The 22,666-nt window shown below is 38.8% G+C and overlaps 1 protein-coding gene across 1 annotated transcript in view; it reads right to left on the reverse strand.

Moving 5' to 3' along the window:
- akap6 (A kinase (PRKA) anchor protein 6) overlaps positions 1–22,666 on the reverse strand; it is a 220,964-nt gene that overhangs the window by 17,397 nt on the left and 180,901 nt on the right. Inside the window, exons 18-19 of the mRNA XM_026151733.2 lie at positions 6,833–6,916; positions 6,453–6,605 (exon numbers count right to left, since the gene is read on the reverse strand). Of these exons, the coding sequence (XP_026007518.2) occupies positions 6,453–6,605; positions 6,833–6,916 (237 nt within the window). The remainder of the gene's footprint in view (positions 1–6,452; positions 6,606–6,832; positions 6,917–22,666) is intronic.

Below are 22,666 nucleotides of genomic sequence, written 5' to 3' on the forward strand. Positions count from 1 at the left end.
GGTCTCCAATCAGCTCGAAATGACGAAATGCAACATCCCAGAATGCATTTCGTCCTAAGCTCAAACGAGGCAGTGGCAGAGGAACGCAGAGTGGCGGAGTTTGAAATATTACTCTTAATGGGTCACAAAAAGCGTGCCACTGCCTCGTTTGAGTTTTGGACGAAATGCATTCTGGGATATTGCATTTCGTCATTTCGAGCTGATTGGAGACCAGAACAGCCAATCAGATTTTTTTGCATCCAAGTCTGTGATTGGCTGGTTTTGTGGCACAAACATAACGCCATAGTAATCCACTCATCACCAAGCTTGATTGCCAAGAAATTCACCTTGTATTTTCATTTCACAGTCCTCAAAGAATGAACTCTAATTTCCCCAAGCTTTCCTCTAGCATCCACTAACACTCTGTTATACAACTTGTATTTTCTGTTGTGCTAAGACAGAGAAACACTGATGATTTTCATTTCTTCTGGTATGTTATAAAGGTTTTATCACTGATGCTACAGTTAAGTTAAAGAAGAATAAAAAGTAAGATGAGATTGTGCACTATACACCTAAAAAACAGCTAGAAAAAAGTATAATATAGAAATATGTGTGAAAAGATGATTAGTAAAACAGAAATAGTGACTTTTCTCAGGAAGTAACGACTCTTTTGATGTTTTCTTTGATAAATAACATGGTTGGTTGTAAAGCACTAACATCAATTAATAGCTTTAGTAATAAAAATACACCAATTTCAGTTTACTTCAGCTGTTAAAAGAAACTCTACCACCAAACACAAGTTTCTCTTTGTCATTTGTGTGTTGGTACAATAACTTGCACAAGCTGATCTCCTTTCTCAGTCATTACACTGTACTTAAAATCTGAGCCACGCATTCCTGCAGTCATTTGCAGGCAGGCGAGCGGACTCATTTACACAAACCCTCTCTCAAAAATCCACACAGGGATGCGTGCACACGGAAACCAGAAGCGGACAGTCATTTTATCATGGGGCAGAAGTGTTCATTTATAAACTATACCACCCACATATATGCTTCTCTGGTTCATTCTCGGGTTTCCTCCCCTTCCCTCTTTTTTGCTTCTCTCTTTCTCTTTATTCCTCTCTCATCTCCACTAGAAGTGAAATTACTCTCCAGCCAGCAGCGAGGTCAGAGTGTCTGGCCTCCGTTATTTGTCTTCTCCTCCTCTACAATATGTGTGTGTGTGTCCTTTGTGTGTGAATTTACAAAAGTGAGAGAGAGAGAGAGAGAGAGAGAGAGAGAGAGAGAGAGAGAAAGGCAGAGTGTGACCTCCAGCAGCACATGTAAAGCAGAATTAGACAGATTCTCCATATTTTCTTTGCAAGTGATACAAAGTAAGAGTGCGCTCAACTCTGACTCTTCAACACGATTAGAGAGTGTGGTCTTAATACAAACACAATACTGCGGCTCACTGATGAGTATGAAAGGGCAAAATAAATACAATTCAACTAGAAGCTTTTATCCATGCAACACGAGAAAAAGCATCGATAAATAACACATATTACAACATGTAACTGACAACAGTCAAAGGAAAATTCTATAAGAACAATGCATAAACTATCTATTAGATAAATTATAAGATCGTTAAAAGTGACAAGAAAAATATATGTTCTATAGATTGAAATAGACATGATGGTTCTGCAAGAGATTTTGTTTTGAATTCCACAGTATCCCCACAGATCAGAGTGCTGCACTGGGTACAGTTTAAACATGGGAAATTCCCACGTGGTAAGGTAAAGTCAGCTCCAATCAATACATCTCTCAGATTTTTGGCATATTTATCATCAAAGGTCAGAATATCTTTGAAAGAGTGACCTTATTAAATGGTCACTGGTGTTTAAAGAGGCATATTTTTATTTCTGTAGAAAGAAAGTATCACATTTTTAGACTGATTTTATGGAATGGTATTTATTTATTTATTCTTTGTTTGTTTTTATACCACACTTAGTAAATGATTAATAAGAACATTTTAGGAAAGAGTTAAATGATTTGAAAAGTCCATCCATTTGATTGCGCTTATCCTTTTCAGGGTCGCTGGGGCCTATCCCGGCTGTCTTACAGCAAGAGGCAGGGTACACCCTGGACAGGTCAAAAGTGTGTCGCAGGTCTAAGACATAGATAACCATTTGCACCTAGTGTTTTAATTAACCTAACCCTATGGGCTCAAAATGTGGTCATAAATATTTTGTACGTGTGTGCGTAAAAAAGATTTGTATGTGTAAAAAAGATTTGTGTGTGCATCTAGTACAGGTAGCGCTGCTGCAAAAACCCACAGAGCCCAGCAGCCAGCGCAACAAATTCTGGATCCTTTGCTTTTAGTTAGCAGTTAGCATTAGCAGCACATCCTGCGTCCGATGTGAAAGGACTTTTATGCTGCGCACTGTGACTCACAGCAATGGTCCCGGGTCAGCCCTGACTTTGTGTTAAACTAATCCTAAAGTAATAATGGTATTTCTAACCACTGATATACCACAACTTTTTCCTTTCAACAGCTACTGAAAGTTAGGGGACCTAGCTGCTATCGGATATTTATATAGCGATCCTCCAGCTTCAAACTGTATCACCCTTCAAGGACCTGCAGTTCAAAAAAGCGCCCCTCCGACAGCCAAACCCATCTGTTCTCTGATTGGATTGTTACATTTGTGATTGACATGACATTGACCAATCAGATGAAAGGAAGAAAAATAGGGTCAAAATCCGTACTTGTAACTTGCAGGGTTTTTTTTCCTAAGTCCACACACAAATCTTTTTTACACATGCAAATCTTTTTTACGCACACACAAATCTTTTTTACACATACAAATCTTTTTTACACATACAAATCTTTTTTACAAGTACAAAATATTTATGACCACATATAACCCCACTAACTGCATGTCTTTGGACATTAGGAGGAAGCTGGAGTACCCACGAAAACACCGTGAAAGACCCTGGCCTGATGGTGGAATTAAACTCAGGACCTTCATGCTGTGAGGCAACAGTGCTAACCACTGTGCCGTTAAAACGGGAGCTCTAGTGCTATACCTTTATAGTATCCACATGGAAGTTTGTTTGTTTTTGTTCAGTTCAGTTTGATTAAATTTTGTTTATATATGTTTGTGCCAAATCACAACCTTACAATTATACAGAGAAAACCCCAACAACCACAGCGCTCCCTGTGAGCAAGCTTGGTGACAGTGAGAAGGAAAAACTCCGTTCTGCAGGAGGAAGAAACCTCCAGGCATACCTGGCTGGTTGTGAGGATTCAGTTGCTATGAAGGCAGAAAAACGTCCATAAAGAACCAAATGGTTGTTTTCTACAAGCTTTTTAATGTTTTTTAATTGGTCATTTTAACATGGAAGTCTAAAGAGTGCCCTTCCTGCTTGGCCCCAGAAGGTTTCACTTAGTTTGTGCTTAAATTCTAAACCAAAGGTGTGACACGGTGTGGTCTCTCTGTCCTCCTACACACTCCTGACCTCCTCTCCTTTTCCCCTCCCCTCCTTTACTTTCACCTTCCTTCTCTTCCTATTTTTTCTGAGCTGTTAGCACATGAATATCTGTCAGTTATTTTCCCCACTGTACGTTCCCTTCACATTGGCACGACACTTTGTGTTTCTGCTTGCAAGCACTAGTCTAACACAATAGTGCTTGAAGCTTAACAGCTTTTTATGCTTACGTAAGTGTGACTGTGCATGTGTCTCCCTGCCAAACCCTTCACCTTGTATCCAAATGCCCCCCTCCTTCTGCCTCTATATTCATCACTATTAGAGATCCATAACGCTTCCATTCTGCTGTAGCTCCCTGCCTTCAGCTGAAGAAAGCACTCAGCTTTTTGATCTGCCCAAGCAGCTCAGCTGTGGACGGCTCCCTCATGAATGAATTTTCGCTGAACACCAATGGCACAAGCTGCTTCCTCAGACAAGATGCCCATGTGCTGAGCTGTCATACTGCAGCGTTAAACCATCGCTGTGATAAGTGAGCACTTGAAACATGGAACCTGAAACGCATCATCAGCTACAGATTTCTTTTTGCCGATGTGCCGTCATGGTGCCAGACATGCGTGGTTTTCTAATATGCAAACTGTCAAAGTGTTAAAATCTCATTTGTTTCTTTTGTTTGTCGAGCAGGTGTCAGATGAAACATTGCTTCCATGACACTGATCACACTGGAAAACTAACAGATTAGCTTTTATCAACTGGAAGCTTCAGGAAGGCTTCGCTGATATAGAATGGACTTGGCACATAAAGGTTCAGCATAGGCAGACTTTTAAAATGCAGGATATCCACAGAGACTTTTGCCTCTCATAGTGGCTCGGCTTCAGGGTGGGGATAGTTTTGTTCAGTACAGACCATTGTTACATCCTGTAGACTACAGGGGATTTCAAAAAGTAACTTAACATGTTAAAAAAAAGTCAACAAAGTCTTCGTTGCCTGTGCTCCACTTCTTTACTCCAGTTTCATGAAATTTGGTGGGGTAGTTTCTGGGATAACATATCTCCACCACCTATATTCCTAATGATTTAGTAATCCTCTGACCTTTCCTCTAGTCAGGTTCTGATGAGACTTAGCTTTTCTTGTTAAGACATTAATTAGTAAAAAACACAAAAATAATGCTATTTTCTGAGTAAAATTACAAGGCCTGAGAATAAACCCTCTGCAGACAACATGGGCATCTTTAGATCTTAAGAAACCTTTTACTAATGATATACTGACAACCCATAGAGAACATTATGTATAATCTGTTATATAAGTTTAATAATTCACAACAAGTTTTCCTGGGCATACATTTTTTTTTAAAATTCTAAGATTTTGAAAACAACTTTAAGCTGAGTTAGTAGCCAGAAAAACTACCACGTTCATTAAACTTTGTCCCAAATCTTAAGTTTTGTTTGACTACAGTGAAAGACAAAACTAAATTTTCAAGCAAAATGATTTCTTACTCAGACTCAATTAGATTTTATTTACAAAGTTCCTAATCACATCAGCAGTTGCCTCAAGGTGTTTTACAATAATACAGAGAAAACCCCGACCTGTAAGCAAACACTTGGCGACAGTGGGACAGAAAAAGTACCTTTTAACCTTTTGCTTCCTAGAGCATCGGAGAGCAACTTGGGGTTAGTATCTTGTCCAAGATTATTTGACATGCAGACTGGAGGATCGAACTACTAACCCCAAATTGCTCTCCGATGCAGCCATCGGAGTATGAATGTGTGTGAATGTATGAATGTAGTTAGGAAGCACTCAAAGTTTAGAAGAAAGTGTTTGTGTGATTGGGTCAATGTCGCATTTTGTATAAAGCGCTTTGAGTACTCTGAGAGAGTAGAAAAGCGCTATATAGAATGAGTCCATTTACCATTTAGATGACCTGCTCTACCTCCTGAGCTACAACCACCCCAAAAAGAATCGTCCAAATACTCTCCAGCTGCTTGGCTTCATGCCTTCCTTATTTACAGACCAGTACATTAAACTAAATAAGGAACAAGAAGTTGTGAGCTATAAGAGAAACTTCATTTGACTGCCTACTCGAAATACCCAGAAGTGGTAGGTGGGCATCAGGCACATGCGACAGTAACAGCTCACCATCAATGTGAGTTACTGTAACATAACTGAAATATGTGTCAATTCAAATAATCTTGTGTTTTGGTTATGCACATTTCAAATTATCTTAAGTAGAACGAGAGAAATAAAAGACTGAAGAAAGAAAACGAGAAAATTCTGAAAAATTGAGTTTTGTTGCAATTTAATAGCAGTGAGTTATCAGTATAGCAAAAAAAAACATGGCTCGAATCTTGAGGGAAATCCACCAGTCAAAGAAGCAAAAACAGATGTTTGCCAGAATTGTCACAGAGTATGAAATTAAAAGAAAAAGGTTACGATAATCTATATTTTTTTCAAAACTAGCGCGGGATCTGTGAAAGCCATCAGAAATTGTGACTTATTTTTAAAAGTTGATCACAAACTCCAGTCCAGGCACTGAAATCCTCCTTAGTGCGTCTTTCATTTTACTTCTACACAGAGCCTTAGAGAAAATGTTGTTATCTAACCACAGCCAAACTGTTAGACACCTTAATAACATTCATTTTGTTCCACAGTTTTGCCTGGGGGGGTTGGAGTGTGCGTATGTTTGACACGGGAGGAGGAGGAGTGTGTGCGTGTGCATGTGTTTGTGTGTGTGTGTGCATGTGGGGGGGGGGGGGGTTACCTAAGGAAAAAATAAAAACAGCTTTGTTCAGGAGTTGATGCTTATTTCACAAAATATTATGACACTGTCTCGGGTTATAAAAATTATTCCATAACCAAAACACCGCGGCTTCAATCGCGGCACCATCTGTCTTTCACGGCACATTTTAGCATCAAATCAAACGCTGACATGCTCACTGAGTGTAACAGCGCGTCAGCTGACTGCCTGCAGTGTAGAATGAAGGATGTAAAGTGTAAATGTCAGAGCGCTCTAACCTGCTGCTCTCCCAGCTCTCTCTTCAGTCTGTTCTGCCACTGCAGCGCCTGCATCACGATCGCTTCCCACCTTCTCTCTAGGTTGATAGACAGCAGCTGCAGGGCCTCTCTGTGCTGCTCCGCATCAGGGCCCACCTCAGCCATGGGGCCCGACTGTTTTAGGGTGGGGATTAGATCGATTTATTGTAAGAATTGACAACAGAATTTATTCTTCTCAGGGTTTCAAAAGTCTAAAAATTATAAATATAAAATTTAACATTTCTAAAGTATATTTTGTGAGTTATATATAACTCGTGTCTTTTGCTGGTGAGGTGAATCCACAGTTCTTTTACATTGGCAGCCAACTTTCCATCATCTAAGTTGTGTTTTCCTTTACCCACCTGGCTCTGTTGTAGCAGCTTCTGGCACAGTTTCAGAACAGAGGAGACCCCACGCCGTCGGGCTTGAATGTCCGAACACAGGGGCTGGATGGCAACATGGAAGAGAAAGACGAGGAGAGTGAGGTCAGAAAAGCAGCTCATTTGCACAACAACAAGAAATGCTGAGCGTCAGCTCATTAGTTCAAACTTCTTGTAGAGGTTGGAAAATCATATTGTGGTTTGTTTCACGTTAGCTAAGCTCCCCATTTCCTTTAAAAAAATTTAAATTCCAACTTCAAACCTTAAATTGGTTTGGTTTTTGGATACAAAAAATATTCAATTTTTTTCCTGCTACTTTTTTAGATTTCAAAAAATCTGAGTTGCTCTGACAACCCCTAAAGATTCCTGCCAAAAGAAAAAGACAAATCATATGCGTCCTCTTTCATGCAACACTATGCTCTCTTAATTATTTATTTATTTAAATAAATATATTTAAATAAATATATATTTATTTACATTTTTTTGTTAGTACTTCTTACTTTACTGTAATATGTTTATGGTTAAAAGTATGTCAAGAAGCACGTAAAGTACAATTTATGTGCTTCAACGAGGCTCGACTCAATGTACTGCTCAGGATAATTAGCTGTACTTTTCTGGTTTAAATGATCATAAACTGTTGGTTTCTTTTACAGACTTACTGTCATTGCCCCTAATCCCTCCATCTTTCTTGTACAATGTTACCAATGTCCCAAATTTTCATTAATACTAACACAGGGAGAAATTATGGACACGATTATGAAAACAACACCCTAAACATTAAATAAACCAGAATTATTCATTTCTCTAACAATAAAAGATCAAGAAAGAAGACCTACATTCGCTGCACTTCACTGTAGTTAAATTCTGGTCATTCATTACAGTTTATTAGCATAAAGTCAAATTCAGCACACAGATCCTTGATCAGCAGCAACAGTGCATAAAATAAATGACAACAGCCAATATTCCCCCTCTCTGCTTCCCTCCCGGCTTCTGTCTAATAAATGCAAAAAAAGAGGAAAAAAAAGAAACAAGGATTGGCAGTGCCTATTATAAATCACTATATGCTGATGAGTTTCCACACTCAAAGGTCAGTGTGTGTGTGTGTTTGCATGTTTCAGTGTTTACTCGTGCAGGCTTGTGCATAAAGTTTGTGTAGCAGTGGGTGTATGTGCAAACATATGCATATATTTCTGTGTGTGAGACAGCGAATAGAGGGGACAGCCTTACTCCTCTGCGGCAGGGACCAAGCACGTCCAAGCCCCAAACTATTTATGCTAATCCTGCCTGCTCGCTGAAAAGCACTTCCTTTACATTTTCTTTACATTTTTCCAATAAATATTAAACACTATTACAATGAAATGGGATTCTCTCTCTCCCTCTAACTCTCTCTCGCTCTCTCTTTCTTGCGTGCGCACACATTCACACTTTGCCTCTTTCTCACACACACTCAACACTTCTTCTCCCGTCTTTCATCTCCTCTTTCCCGCTCTCTTCAGTTTAGCATATTTGTGGCTTGCCTGGTTGTCTAAACAGAAGATGGGGATGCAGAATACAGCAGACAGGATCAAGAGGACAAGCCAAGTGTGTGTTCGCGTGTGTGTCTGTGGGGTGGCAGATAAATTTATTCCAAACAGGAGGTGTGTATTACATTGAGGGAGGAGGCTCTAAACAATGAAACGACTGAGTGATACTCGTTCCGCGCCAAATAAGTGCAGCAGACAGCACGGAGGAAGCACAGGAAGACGTATTAAACTAGATTGGGGCTGGAACAACACTTTGAAAACCAAATATGCTGATTGAGAAATGTTTTCAAAATGAGCTTTTTAGCATGTGAGAAACTTCTCTATATCACTCGTTGGGCAGTGAAGACCAGTCCATCCGTTTGCTTCGGTGCTGATGCAAGATCTTTCTGCGCCACAGAAAACCAGCTGTGTGCTTCCTGATGGATTACGACAGGTGTACAACTTATTGCCATCCACAAACAAATTTAACAGGCTAACAGACCCATTTTTGAGCTGTCTACTCAACCGTGTCTTGCAAACTCATTTGCTTCAATACTTAATCAATACAGTCATGTACAAAGACTGTGTAATGATTCACTGTATATCCCAATGTAACTGTGCCCTAAGGTTTAGTAATAGACTTTAAATCTAGTTTCTTTTATTAGGCTTCTGATAAGTGTCTAGTGCACAGCAGAACCATGGATAAACCATTATAGTACAGACCAGGGGTTTTCAACTAGGGAAACAAATGTCTCGTGAGGGTACTGCTACAGAAGAATAGCGCTATGGGAAAAGTGTGAATTCATTATTAAATTTAAAAAATTGATATTAAATACAATTGACGGCTGACATATCAGGCCAAGAGTAAGACTCAGTAAAGACAAACATAACTGATTAAAAGTTGAAATACAGCTGCTAGCTAAAGTTCAGAACAGGAAATTGTAAATAGTTTTTGTAAAAGCACCATTTCAAATCACAGTGGGCCTTCTGCTTTGTCATCTCATATCTGACTAAAACTTTCACATCCCAGATGAAAAACTAAATATGTAGAATACTTTTTAACATTAAATTCGACTATACTAGTTTGATTCAACTTTCATGCTGGGTTGAGCAAATATGTTAAGTTGTAACCCAAAACCAAAAATATTAGTGGACTGTCTAATCTGAATAGAAGCAAATTCTGGAGAATTATAATGAAAAGAAAATTATTTAGTTAAATCTATGCAAATATTTTGTTTTCGAGAACCACATTGTAACCATGCACATTGTCCTGGAGGTCTTAAACATGGAACAATGTAGCATTTTCATATATAATGCCCCCCATAAAGTTTGGGGAAACACTTTGTTCCCCCTCTGCTTCTTAATGTAAAATTCTAAATAAAAAAAATCAGACATGATTAAATTTCAAAAGACTTTAAAATTCATTTGCATGCATTTCAGTTGCACAATGTAGAAATTAGAACACTTTTTATACCTTGTCCCACCCTTCAGGGCACCACTTCAGCATTTCTTGAATTTTCAATGCCTTTTAGTATTATTTAAACTTAACCTGAATTATCAGTCTGGAAATAGTAGATAGAGTACATCTCGAAAATGGGAAACTGGTGGGTGTTTAGCAGAAAATGCTCCAAAAACGTGATAATCTGAGATTAAAAGACCCGTTTAACAATAGATAGCACAGTATAGATAAACTGTTAGCTAACAGTTGCTAAGTATAAAGAAATGAATAGCTGCTAAAGTGTGTATTAATTGAGATAACTAAAAATCTGTTTGAAAACATTTGGGGGACGTTGGTGTAGTTACCAACAGAGCACTGATGCCGTCTCCAACAGTGTTAGCTGCTTGGTTCTATAATACTTTAAGAATATTTGCCTTGTTAATTAAATGATGAAGAGCCTTGTAGGCAGGACTAATGTGAGTGCGATCTGCTTTTGTTAAACACAACAATATAATGATCCAAAAACTAAGAAAAAAAACCTAACTAAAATAAGCCCTTTCCTCCCAGCATGACATGAAATTAAGTAAATGTCTCAAGAAAAACATGACTTCATGTAGAGGAAAACTATATGTGGGTACCAGGAAAAATAGACACAACTTCACTGTTTGTCAGTGCAAGTGCAACAAACTTCTCTTTGAGAGAATTTATGGTAAAGGTTATGTGTTTTCACAAAGGGAGTTTACTCTTTTTGTCTATATTAAAAACACCTTTAAAAACACATTAACATGGATATGAGCGGTATACCAACAGTTGCATTACTTGTGAAAGTCACAAGTGTTATGCTCGCAGATTGGTAAGCTTTACAGAGCAAAACTCTGTTCTTTGTGAATTCATTTCCATACAGAAAGGAAAAAAAGAGAGATTCCTAAGTTTCTATTGTTTCTGCACTGCTGGTTTTTATGCACTGATCCCCCCCTCTCTCACTCTCTTTTTCTCTGGACCGGTCTAGCCTGGCTGGGTCCGTATTGACTCAGAGGGCTCTACAGACACAGTTGGACAAATATTTGCTAAAAAGCTTTTCTTCAAAAATACATGGGAAGCCATAGAGTGGCTGCGGAGAAAGGGATGGAGAATGTAGAGGGGAGGTTGAGATGGACAGAAAAGCCAAAAGCAAGTGTGAGATAGGTCGACAAAGAGGTGAAGGTAAAAACGAGGGAAATGTGCAAAAGCGTGAAGACTGAGAGAAAAGACTAGTGAGACTAGTGAGGGAATAGAAAAGACAAAACAAAGGTAATTGTAAACAAAGGCAGGAAATTTGCCCTTTTGGGAAATGAGGACTCTATGGTGATACCCCTCAGCCTTTTAGTAAACATGCCTATGGTATCAATTTCAAAAACTTTGCCTTTTTCTCAAGTTATCACATTCACAAGATTTTCAGAAAACTTATGCTGACCTTGAGGTCGAGGTCACTGAGATTCGAGCTCGTCTACGATTTTTGGTAGAAGCACCTGTGGTATCAATTTAAAAATCCTACATCGCCACCTTAAGTTTTCGCATTCACATGATTTTAAGAAAACCTGATCATGGACCTATGACCTTTAGGTCAAGGTCAGTGAGATTTGAACTCATCCAAGATTTTTAGCAGATGAACCTACGGCACTAATTTGAAAATCCTACGCGACTTCCTTCTTCAGTGATTGCAGTCACAAGACTTTCAGAAAACTTGACCTCTGACCTCAGTCTTGTGGTTGAAGTCATTGAGATTATAGTAGATACGCCTATGATATCAAGGTAAAGCTCCTACATTGCTTCGGTCTCCTGTTGTGCCATTTGCAAAAAACTTTGTGATTCTGTTGATCTGCTTTTCCATAACTGTCACAAGTTAGACCAGGAAATCAGTGTTGAGTGTGTCCAGTTGTTGCCCCTTTTTTTGCCTCTTTTTTTTTAATGGGACTTTTAATGACGATTTGTGGCCAAGTGTGAAGCTGCTAGGATGTGAGTCAGCACCACTAATTGTTCACATGCTGGCCTCAGAAAGGTAAACTAGTTTACCTAAACTGGTGATAAAGCTTTAAAATTTCAAAACACACTATATTATATTCAAAACATACGCCTTTTAATCAGTTTAAGTTGAAGGACATAGATCAAGGGTGTCAAATATAAGGCCCTGGGGGCAGAATTGGCCCGGCAATTCTGTAAAATGTAAAATTGCCCAAAGAAATCTCTTCCAGTTGAGTTATTTGTCCTATACAAGAATATATACTGGAGTTTGTTTAACATACACCAAACATGTCCGGTGTGAAAGCATTTTAAGTATCAGGAAATCTTACTTGTGGGTGAGCATAAGATGAAGTGAGAGAACTACTGAAGTAAACTAGCACTGTGTCAACACCAGTGCTGGCACAGTATGAGACTGTTATGGTTCAAATGGAGCAAAAGAGACACTCTTGATTTAATGAGTACTTCACCAACACAAGACCTAATTAGAAATGAGAAAACAGATTTAGAAAATAAGTGGATAAAATTAGCATCCTTGGCGAGGCTTCTGGCTCGTTCAGGTTGCCAAAGAGAAGAATTCATGAGGTTTCAGAGGAACCTCTAAGTCCTTCGTGTTGAACAGGTTGTGGTCCTTCAGCATCTGATCGGGAATTGTCCATTTCACAGCCATCTCGAGCGTCAGACCAAGAAAAGCTGTTAATGGCTTGTGTAGATCTCTCCAGATTGTCATATTCAAAGCTGACCAGCAGAAGAGACACTCAAAAGACAAATGATTTCACTATCTCCTCATTTGCTTTCTCTCTGTCTCTCTCTCCCTCCCTTCATGTATCTCTGTCACTCAACACTTTCTTTCAGGAAGAGTGACCGGCTCACGATAAACAAAAGGAAAAGGATCTGCTCTCCTCTTTCTATAATTCCCCCTTCACCCTCTTCCTCTCTCACTCCTTGGCTTTCTCAAGCTTGATCTCTCACTCTCCCCTACTCCATCCTGCTCTATCTCTCTCATTCTTTAAATCTCCTTCTCCTAAAAACAAAATCCTCTTAACTCTCCGCCACCTCCTCATCTCCACAATCTAATTACCAAGACCTGCCGTGAGGAGAGGGATGCAGGGAGGTGTGAGAGAGGGAGAAAAAGCAAAAGACAGAGAGAGGAGAGTGGAGGTTGTTACTGTGGTTGCTATGTCAGTGTTTCACGAGTGGAAAGCACTTTGAAACAGAGGTGAGACAGAGACATAAGAATAGAAGTGGGTAAGATGTGTCATTTTCTGAATATAGAGTCTTTTAAAAGCCATCATTCTTGGATTAAAATAAACAGGATTCATTAGTGTTGAGGCTTTTCCACCAAATCCTTTTCTGCGATTTCACAAATGAAGGTTACACCAAAAAATCTCTTCAAAACAATAAGCAACAGAACTGAACCTATATAAAACAATACATACACTGTCTATCGGAAAACCTGTTTTGAATACTAGACAGTAAATCTAATGACATATTTAACAGTGTCTTTCAATACCCGAGCGTTTTTTGTATTTTGCTGTTTGCCATAAAATTACTACAGCCTGACAAATACGGAGGGACGGATGAGATCAACTGTGATGTGAACACCGAGAAACATTAATAAACTCGAACTTGTGGACTTCTCAAACTTACTGGATTATTTCTCATCAGCACCCGAAGAAACAAGTGTTCAAACTGTTGGTCATGCAATCTATCCATCCACCCATTCTACCGCTTATCTTTGGGGGCTGGAGTCTATCCCAGCTGTCTTAGGGTGAGAGGCAGGGTACACCCTGGACAGGTCGCCAGTCTGTCGCAGGGCCAACACATAGACACAGACAACCAGTCGCACTCACATTCACACCTATGGGCAATTTAGAGTTTCCTATTAACCTATTCCTAGTAACTGCATGTCTTTGGACCGTGGGAGCAAGCCGGACGACCCGGAGACTCTCAAGACCTTCTTGCTGTGAGGCAACAGTGCTAACCACTGTGCTGACCCGATCTAATTCAAAGTAAATGTTGTGTAAAACACCAAACGTGAAGATCACCAGTTAAAAAAAAACAAAGGAAAGAAAACAAAGTCAGATAGCCACAGCGAGGGTAACCAGAAATAGAAAGAACAAAAAGAAAATGTAATAAAAAAAGAAAGACAACTACATAAAGGCATAATGAACAAGAAAAACAAATGAGAGACAACGCGGAGAGCAGACAAGGGCAAACTGTAAAGGATTCTGAGACAGAAATGAAGAGAGCGATGCACAGAGAGAGGGAAGGAGAATTTTGGCTGCTTGCGTGGTGACCCAGCGGATATTTCAATCAATTACCATTAATTAGAAATCTCTGATTAATTCTATTTGTTGATTAAGTCAATTAAAACCACAAGCACTCGTTATCGCACAACGAGCCTAATGAATTCCTGTCGACAATTTGTTCCCACACACATATTCCCTCTGCTGCTGCTAATACCGCCTAAAGCTACCCAAACTTTGTTGTTTGCATACTCTTTCCCATCTTTCTCCTCTTTTCTCTTCAACTCTCTCTCCTCATCTGACATTTGTCTTCTTCTTTCTCCTCCCTCTTTCTCATCCTCTTCTTTGTCTCTCTTCATCTTTGTTACAGTTTCATTTCGTCTATATGTCTAATTGAATTCATACAAAGACTAACGTTACAGAGCAAGCACACTCGGCTCCGTCGGTTCGTTGAAGAGCACCTTGACAGACGTCATTATGCAGAAAGCCTGTCCTTCAGGGTTTGGAGGCTGAAACAAGGATAGGAAACATCTATCCTGGTGTGTTGGTCGGGACTGGAGAATCAGTGTACATGGTTGCAGAACAAATCCACAACCTTGCTAGATTTTTTTTTTTTACGAGAAGTTAGATTATTGTTCTGGAGTTTTGGTTAATACCAGTGGACGGAATAAACATCAAGAAGTAGGGTTAAAACATCTTGGATCATGTATTGGTTTAGAGTGGGCAGTGTTTCGGTTTTGTTGGATCAGCTCCATCATCTCTTACCTCCCGAAGTACAAGATGTCAAAATTGTCACAAAATGTTAAAAATGGCCAAAGTTAAGAATTATTTTTTAAGACAACATTTGACATTTTATTTGATTGTGCAATGGTTGTAATCAGAAAGGGACAAAACATCTCAGGTACACTGATCAATATCAGCAGACAATATTTAAATATAAAAACTTGTTCCCAGTGCCGTACAACATCACTTCTAATGTCATTAACGTTAACTCAAACTAAACTAAAAAGTAGATCTGAAAAACATTTTAGTTAACAAAAAGCAGGGAACGTTGTTGCTGTGAGGCGACCACAGTCACCGTAGTTTTGTATTTTCTAATTAGTTCATTTTGACATTTTGTTTTTAATTCAGTTTAGTTTCTGTTAATTTACAGGGTGACTTTTCTTGTTTCAAAATGTTTAATTAAGTTTACCTTGTATTACCTTCAGTGCTAGTTTGTACTTTTTTACTTTCATGTATTGATTGATTGATAATACTTTATGTCAGTTTATTACTGTCAATGACAGCAATGTTTGAGACATTTTGAGTTTTACTTTTATTATTCTAGATGTTTACATAAGAACTAAACATGTCTGACTCTATAATACACAAAAGACTTCAGTATAAATTTGTCACACCTGAGACAATTTGTTGGGTGTGTAGCTAACAGCCGAGCTGTACTGAAACCATGAAAAGAGACAGCTGCCTAGATTACGTTCATCTACTTCCATATGAATAGAATGAGGATTATTTGCCAAGATTAGATTACTGGATAGATTACTGATGCTCACTGTGTATTGACCGCAATGAACGTAGTAATAACTACAGATGCTGCCACTTAAAATGGGCGGCTCATCAGTGACGGGATCGTGACGGCTTCCCGAATGAATTCTGATCGATTGCCGGCTGATGGGTGGCCGTAATGATATCCCCCGCCGAAGACTAGGATGATGTAATGATGATTAGTAACACCGCTAAGTGTCATTGAGTTAAACCAGTAGTAATGTCTTGTGTATCCACCAGGGGGAGCAGTGTGGAGGCAAATTTATTTATTTACAAGTTTGCCTCAATATATAATTATACTTTTAAAATTTGTTCAGTGATTCTATAATTATGACAGAATCAGCATGTATATAATATATTGGTATCGATACATGTTTGCAGCAAATACAATCCAGGTTGTGCACATCAAACAAGCCAGCCAGTGATAATTATTGCTGACTTGTGTATCTGAACATAAAATCTTAAAATGATTCATTCACTGCACTGCTAATGTTGTCATATAAAATCGGAAATTTGAACTCACTTTGATTGAACTACAATATGTGCGTGTGCGTGTATTCATATCTCTGTGGGGACAAAAAAATTGGAAGTTTATTATACTTGTGGGGACCAAAATCCTGGTCCCACAAGTTTCAAGGCATTTTTGAGACTAAAAATGTGGTTTTAGTGACAGTTTATGGTTAGGGTTAGGGAAAGCATTATGGCAATTAGATGTCCCCAGAAGATACCCGACGTGTTTGTGTATGTGTGTGTTTATTCGTGCCAGAAATATTTGATGCTTTGTTCTAAATATTTCTGATGATTAATAAGGTCAGTGAAAAGCTGCTGTAGAAGTGGACCATGAAGCTCTCGCGCAGTACTAAAACTTTTGGTAACTCTCAGCATTTACGCTTTCAAATAAATTAACAGTCATAGCGGCAACGATCAGAGTCATGCCTGCTTACTCAAGTTGTCTGCCGCTAATCTTTGTCTATCACCTTTAACATTTATTTTAATACTGTGGTTGGAAATTTTTGCACTGTGAAAAGGACACTTGAAATCCAACTGGCACATGTCCCACAAATAAGTGTCCAACCTGCAGTATTTATTTGTATATTCATTTAGTTATAGGTGAAAAAAACTCCATGTACAAACAGGTAGCAGGGAATTAACAGTTATTAGTGTTCAGCCTGGTCTTTATGAGCACTTATACTCTCTCACTCAAACTGTCACAAAAATATAATTTGTTTTCAACGATGTGGTCGGGAGAATATTAACAGCTGATACCGATTTCGTACATTTTCTATATCGTTTCTTGGGATTGTGCAATCAAAGCTTTGTCATCATCATATGACCCCTAGAGCTGAAGTAACCAAAGGGATGATATGATGTAACTGTGAGAGCAAGTACGCTACTCCTTGAAACAAATTGAAGGTTTCAACAGAAAACACAAAAACTGAATATCAAATAGGAAAAACTTACATTTATAGAATTCACATAGTATTGTATAGTACATGGAAAAAGCTTTCCCCTCTAAGGTTTGAGGAAATGTTTCACAAAGCAGCCAAAGAACAACTTTGAAGCACCTTCTAGGTGAAAGTCTGACCTCTCTTATGCAAAATATAAAGAAATTATGGGTTTTGTGAATTATATCAACTTATTATATTAGATTTAAAATGATGTTTGCTGGAAATAGATTTGGTGATTTGCAGTGTAAAATGTCTGAATGATCAAACTGAGTGTAAAGCTTTATCCATTTATTTTTTTACATTTTCAAAATGTAAGTTTTTATGTTTTAATGGGTGAATAGGTTCACAACAAAAGCTATCAAAAGAACAGCTGTTTCAGCTTTATTTATATAGCGCTAAACTAAAATGTGCTATGTACTCAGTGCGCTTTATATTATAAGGCACTGCCCTGACAAGAATACTGTCCAAAACTATAACTATCCAAGTAAGAGGTTTTTTTTTTAAAGAAAACAAACACCATCTCCTGGTTACACTCTTCAATTGGGTGAACAGGGTGTATTTATGGGGAAAAGTCGATACGCCCCAAGAGAAGAAAGGGGGACTCCCAGTGACTGACATTCAGCTGACATCTGATTGTCAGTTAACAGTCAGCCGGCAGTCCTCTGGCTGAAAGTGGCAATTCTGAGTGGCTGTATTTGTATCAGGTAACACAGCTGACTATTAAAACCAGGTTAGACATTATTGTCCTTCACATCATTTCTGTATGGAGAAACAACTGTATCTGGTTATTGGGAGGGCTTTTAACCTGAATTAAAGGTTTTTATGTTTCCAACTACTCCTCAGTGAACTCTGTGATTGTCTTTCCTTTAAAACACACGTGAAGTTGCTTAACTAATATGCACTATATCACCTTATAAGATTTCTCCAAATGGGTCACACCACATTATGGAATGAGACTCGATGTAATACTTCCAGTGACTCAGAATCCATCTGTTTCAGGCTCACTGTTTTTTAACAGCACATATAAATGGGCTCTGAAAGACAGCAGGATTCATTAAGGGCTTTTAGAGCAATTCACTGAAAATGGAAGCAGACAATAAAGTAAAACGTACCTCTCCCACTCACTTTACCGCTGTGTTTGTCAAATTTACAGCAAAACCTGGAAACCCATGTGCATTAAAATATTAAATTAATACTCACTGACAATGTGAGAGCTTGACGCCAAAGTTTGGGTTTTTACTCTGACATCTCTCATGATAAGGACAGAGATCAAAGGTCAGATAGTTGTATGATTTCATATTGCTCCTATCCAAAAAGAGTGATAGATTTGCAGAGATTACTGCTTACAGTTCATCAGTGTCCATCACTGTTTATGATCATCATAACCACTACAATGAATAGAAAACATATTAAAAATAACAGTTTAACAAGAGTTCAACTGTATGGCTGGTAATGTTTCCCCTGAAAGTGCAAATCTATTTGCCTGTGTGTGTGTGTTTGTCAGGATGTTGGACCCCATCACAGCAGGATCAGCCTCATCAGATCTTAACGAGTTAAAATGTGATCCTGAAGATGCCAGCCAAGGTTGGAAGTGCTCAAGCAGCGGGGCTATGGGGCTAAAAAAGTGAAAGCATTGCACAGTTGATATGAACTGCATCTCCTCTAATGCTTTCTTCAAATGCTTAAAATGCTCATATTTAGCCATTAAAATAACATCTTTACAGCCTGATATAAACTAGCACTGTAGCTAATTCATCCATACATAACAACTCCATGGGGGAATTTTTTTCCATGAATTCAATCTAATTTGATCCTGTTAAAACAAAAAATTAAAACATCTAAATCAACTGGAATTCTCTACAGCGTTTTCCTGGTGACTTTTGAAGCAATTTTAATGGAATTATCTGACAAACAATATGACGAGCTGGGAGCTACACCTCATCCAGATGACAGAACTTCTAGTATTTTCTGTATTTTTTCTCAGCATTTTTTAGCAGATATCTGTATCTGTGCATTGTACGTGTATAGTTTATGGAGCTTTTAGATTAGATTTAGATTTACTTATTGTTCTTTCAGAAATTCCATTTGTGCCGATGGCGATGGTCTGACAAATATATCCACAATAAAGATATCTCAATTACACAAGAAGAAAGTGCCACAGTGCCAAAAGTCAAAACTATGTGCGCGTGACACCCCTATCATACCACATCATATCATTTACAGCTGGATTGGTTCAGCAGAGTTATACCACAAGATAAAGAAGACCTCTGGGCACAAGATGGGCTGTTCCCTCCAACCCAAGGAAGGTCAGAGGTATTCACCATGAAGAAGGTGTACTATATCACTGAAGATATCTCACCCTTTTTCCACCACTTGTGACTCTCAAAGTTGGGTCATACTGCATTATTGCTGACCTGCAATCTTACCATCCATGTTAACAATCCTACTGAGTTTGCTCTTACTGATTACTGAAAGTGAAAAACACCAGGCAATAAAACAAAAAGTTGGGATACTTTCTGCAAATGAACATTAAATAAAACACTGTATACTGTCCGCTTATCCACATCAAACTGTCTCGGCTTCTGCATTAAGTATTACCATTACATAAATGACAGTGGTGTTTGAGTCCAAGTCAGGTTTTCATCAATTGTATCTAAAACTGTATCTAAATATTTATATGGATTTACAACTTGAATACAGTCACCACCCAACACTACCAATGCTACATCAAAATATGTTTCTTTGGTTACCTTGGTGTTTAATTTAAGAAAACTAGCATCACACCAAGTAATAAACTCATCCAGATATTCAGGATACTTTGTCTTATCTTCTGTGTTCAAACCAACAATCTCTGAAAGGACAATTTAACAAAGACATCATTAAAGTCACCAGATGAATTAGTCCCACAGTAATTAGTACACAGAGTAAACAAAGCTGGAGATATGACACTCACCTGTGGTAATAGTGGACGACACTACCACAGTGCGTTAGCGCTGTAATCAGCCAGTCACAAACAACTCAACCCATTAGATGTTTGTGTGTTCTAACCTAGCTAGCACTGGTTTTCCACCTTCTCTCCCAACATTCATGGTCATTCAGGGCTTTGAAGAACCCCAACATGGAAGCAGCCAAAAGACTAGCATTGAGGCTGTGAAATGAACAAGTCACATTCATAGGCTGACAAATGTTTGTCTGCCTGTGGACAGATTTCATCCATCGCAAGAAAGTCTCTAGTTTAAAACCTGTAATTGGTAATTGGGTTAGATTGGTCTGCTAGACAGAATATCGGATTATAAATGAAGCCTTTATTTTAATTGGCTGGATCACAAATACAGACTTTAAATAACCAGTAATTGTTTGGCAGTATTCATGCTCACATGCTGAAATCAACATTATGTTGTTATTCTGAGTGCAGGCAGTCTTCTCTATCCGTACATAAAGATATGTTGCAAGCTAAAAACATGGTGATAAAAATGATATGCAGTCTAATTCTGAAAGTCCCAATATGTGGCAAGCCTACCTACAACATGCAGTAACCCTGACATGAGGCTGGAGATAAAATACTGAGTGAGTGTTTGATTAAAGGAAAGTTTTAAAAAACACCTCTGTGACAGAAAGCTCTGGAGCCTTCACGTGAAAGTCAAAATGGATTACTGCTGACATCATCAGGTCTTATTATTGTAAGTTATTATCTGAAGTCCCTTTGCCCGCTCGACATGCGGCGACATTTTAGGGATGAAAGCTTTACTCTTAAAATATTCAGCAGCAGTAAACAAATGGAGGATATATGAAGTCTTTGTGAGTGAAAGCATTTACTGTTCTCACTAATGCAGCAGGGAGAACGCACCGCGGCCAGTTAAAACGTTTCTATCAATAAAATCCAATCTGCTTCTGTCTCTCTGTATTTCCCTGTATATTCATCTATCCAACTTTCTCTCTTTTCGCTTTTTCTTCCTTTCTTCCTGCATCTCTCTTTAGATGCTGTTCTGTCGCTCTGTGCTAGTGTTGCCAACACTTTCCATTTTCCTCCACCTGACCACTGAGGTGTTCCAGTGTTCTCTTTTCTTCCTCATCCTAACCTTTTGTCTTTCCCACCTTTGCCTTTCACCCTGTCTTGTCTGCATGCACTTTTATATGTTGCTGTTATAGCAGATTTAAATTGGTTTGCCTCGTGTCTCTGTCTCTTTCTCGATCACCTTACTTGTGTCTCTGGAGCCCTTTCAGCTTTTTGTCACGGATTAGTGAAATAAATGTTGCGGGATGGAGTCAGTCAAACATCTGAATACTGGAAGGCATGTTAGGCTTAAATGGTCATGGGACTGAATCTTATATAGCTGCTTTCAACTTGGGGTTCAGTACCTTTCCCATATTTAAGCATTGTTTTTTTTCTGTCACTTTATTGTCTTCAAAAAATACGATGAGTGGAAAGTGATGATCCACAATGTCTGTCAACTTCAGTAAACCCTGCAGACTGGACTCAGAGTATCAGAGGCTCACAAACAGTAGTGTATACCATGAACTGAAGGAACAAGCAGAACAGATCAGAACATAAACTGTTGCAAGGTTCTTATATTTCTTCATTTGTGCTTTAAGCAAAAATGCAAGTTGGTATTTATTTATTCAGCAGTCAGTGTTGATCTGTCATGTTTTAATTGTTCGACAGCAGCGATGTGATGAACACTACTAGTGTCAGAAAGTGTCTCTGTCATTCAGCAATCCGACACATATACGTTTTTTAATATGTAGTAATTACTGAGTACCTTATTTTAAATACACCCTGCTTTTCAAGGTCTCCTCGGCTGTATAATGGAGGAAAGATATCAGACTGCGGCGTCCTTAAATAAATACCTGGTTGGTTATGAAAAGTTCAAACTCTACATGACAATAAAATGTGTCAATTAATCTCCTGTTCTGTTCTTCCTCTGTCTTCATTACTCTTCACTGGCTCTTCCTCTCTATGGCCATCATCGCCTCTTTTTCAGTTTGTTTCTTGATGGTTTTCACAGCGACTAAATGATAATTGTCTTCTCCTTTGTCGTGGCCGTGATTTTCTCTTCCATCCTCCTTCCTTTTGCCGCTGACCGCTCTTGTCTCTCTCTCGCTCGCTTGCTTTCCTCACTTTTCCGGTGTCTCTCTACATCCTTTTGTCTTCAGAGCTTTCTTCTGCTTCTGTCTCTATGCTGGTTTTTGATTCTCCCTCTGTCTCGATTCCTTTAGCTGATGAAAGAGCCGAGTGTTTTCTTCTCCTCCTGAGCAGATGAAGATGAAAGTCTGATCTGTTTGTTGACGCCGTTACCGTGGTAACGTCTCACCTGTTTGCTCGCCTTCAACCCCTAACGAGCAACTCTTAACGAGAAAACACCTCTTCAAAACATCAACAAGCGCGCGAATCAAACACACACGTACCGAACCGAGGCATAAACACAAACAGAACTACAACTAAGAAACACACAGAGACGGGCATAATCAAAAGACACACAAACACACAGCAGCTTGTGTTCTTGGCAGGGAGTCGGTGGATCTTTAATCCTCATCATGCAGCAGGTATCGATATCAGAGCCTCGCTGTCACCTTCTATTAGCTGCCTGAGAGACACTGAGGGAGGGGAGGTGGGCTATGCATGTTATGGAGAGAGGTGT

This window comes from Astatotilapia calliptera, chromosome 19 (genome assembly GCF_964374335.1).
Source record: "Astatotilapia calliptera chromosome 19, fAstCal68.1, whole genome shotgun sequence".
Lineage (NCBI taxonomy): Eukaryota > Metazoa > Chordata > Actinopteri > Cichliformes > Cichlidae > Astatotilapia > Astatotilapia calliptera.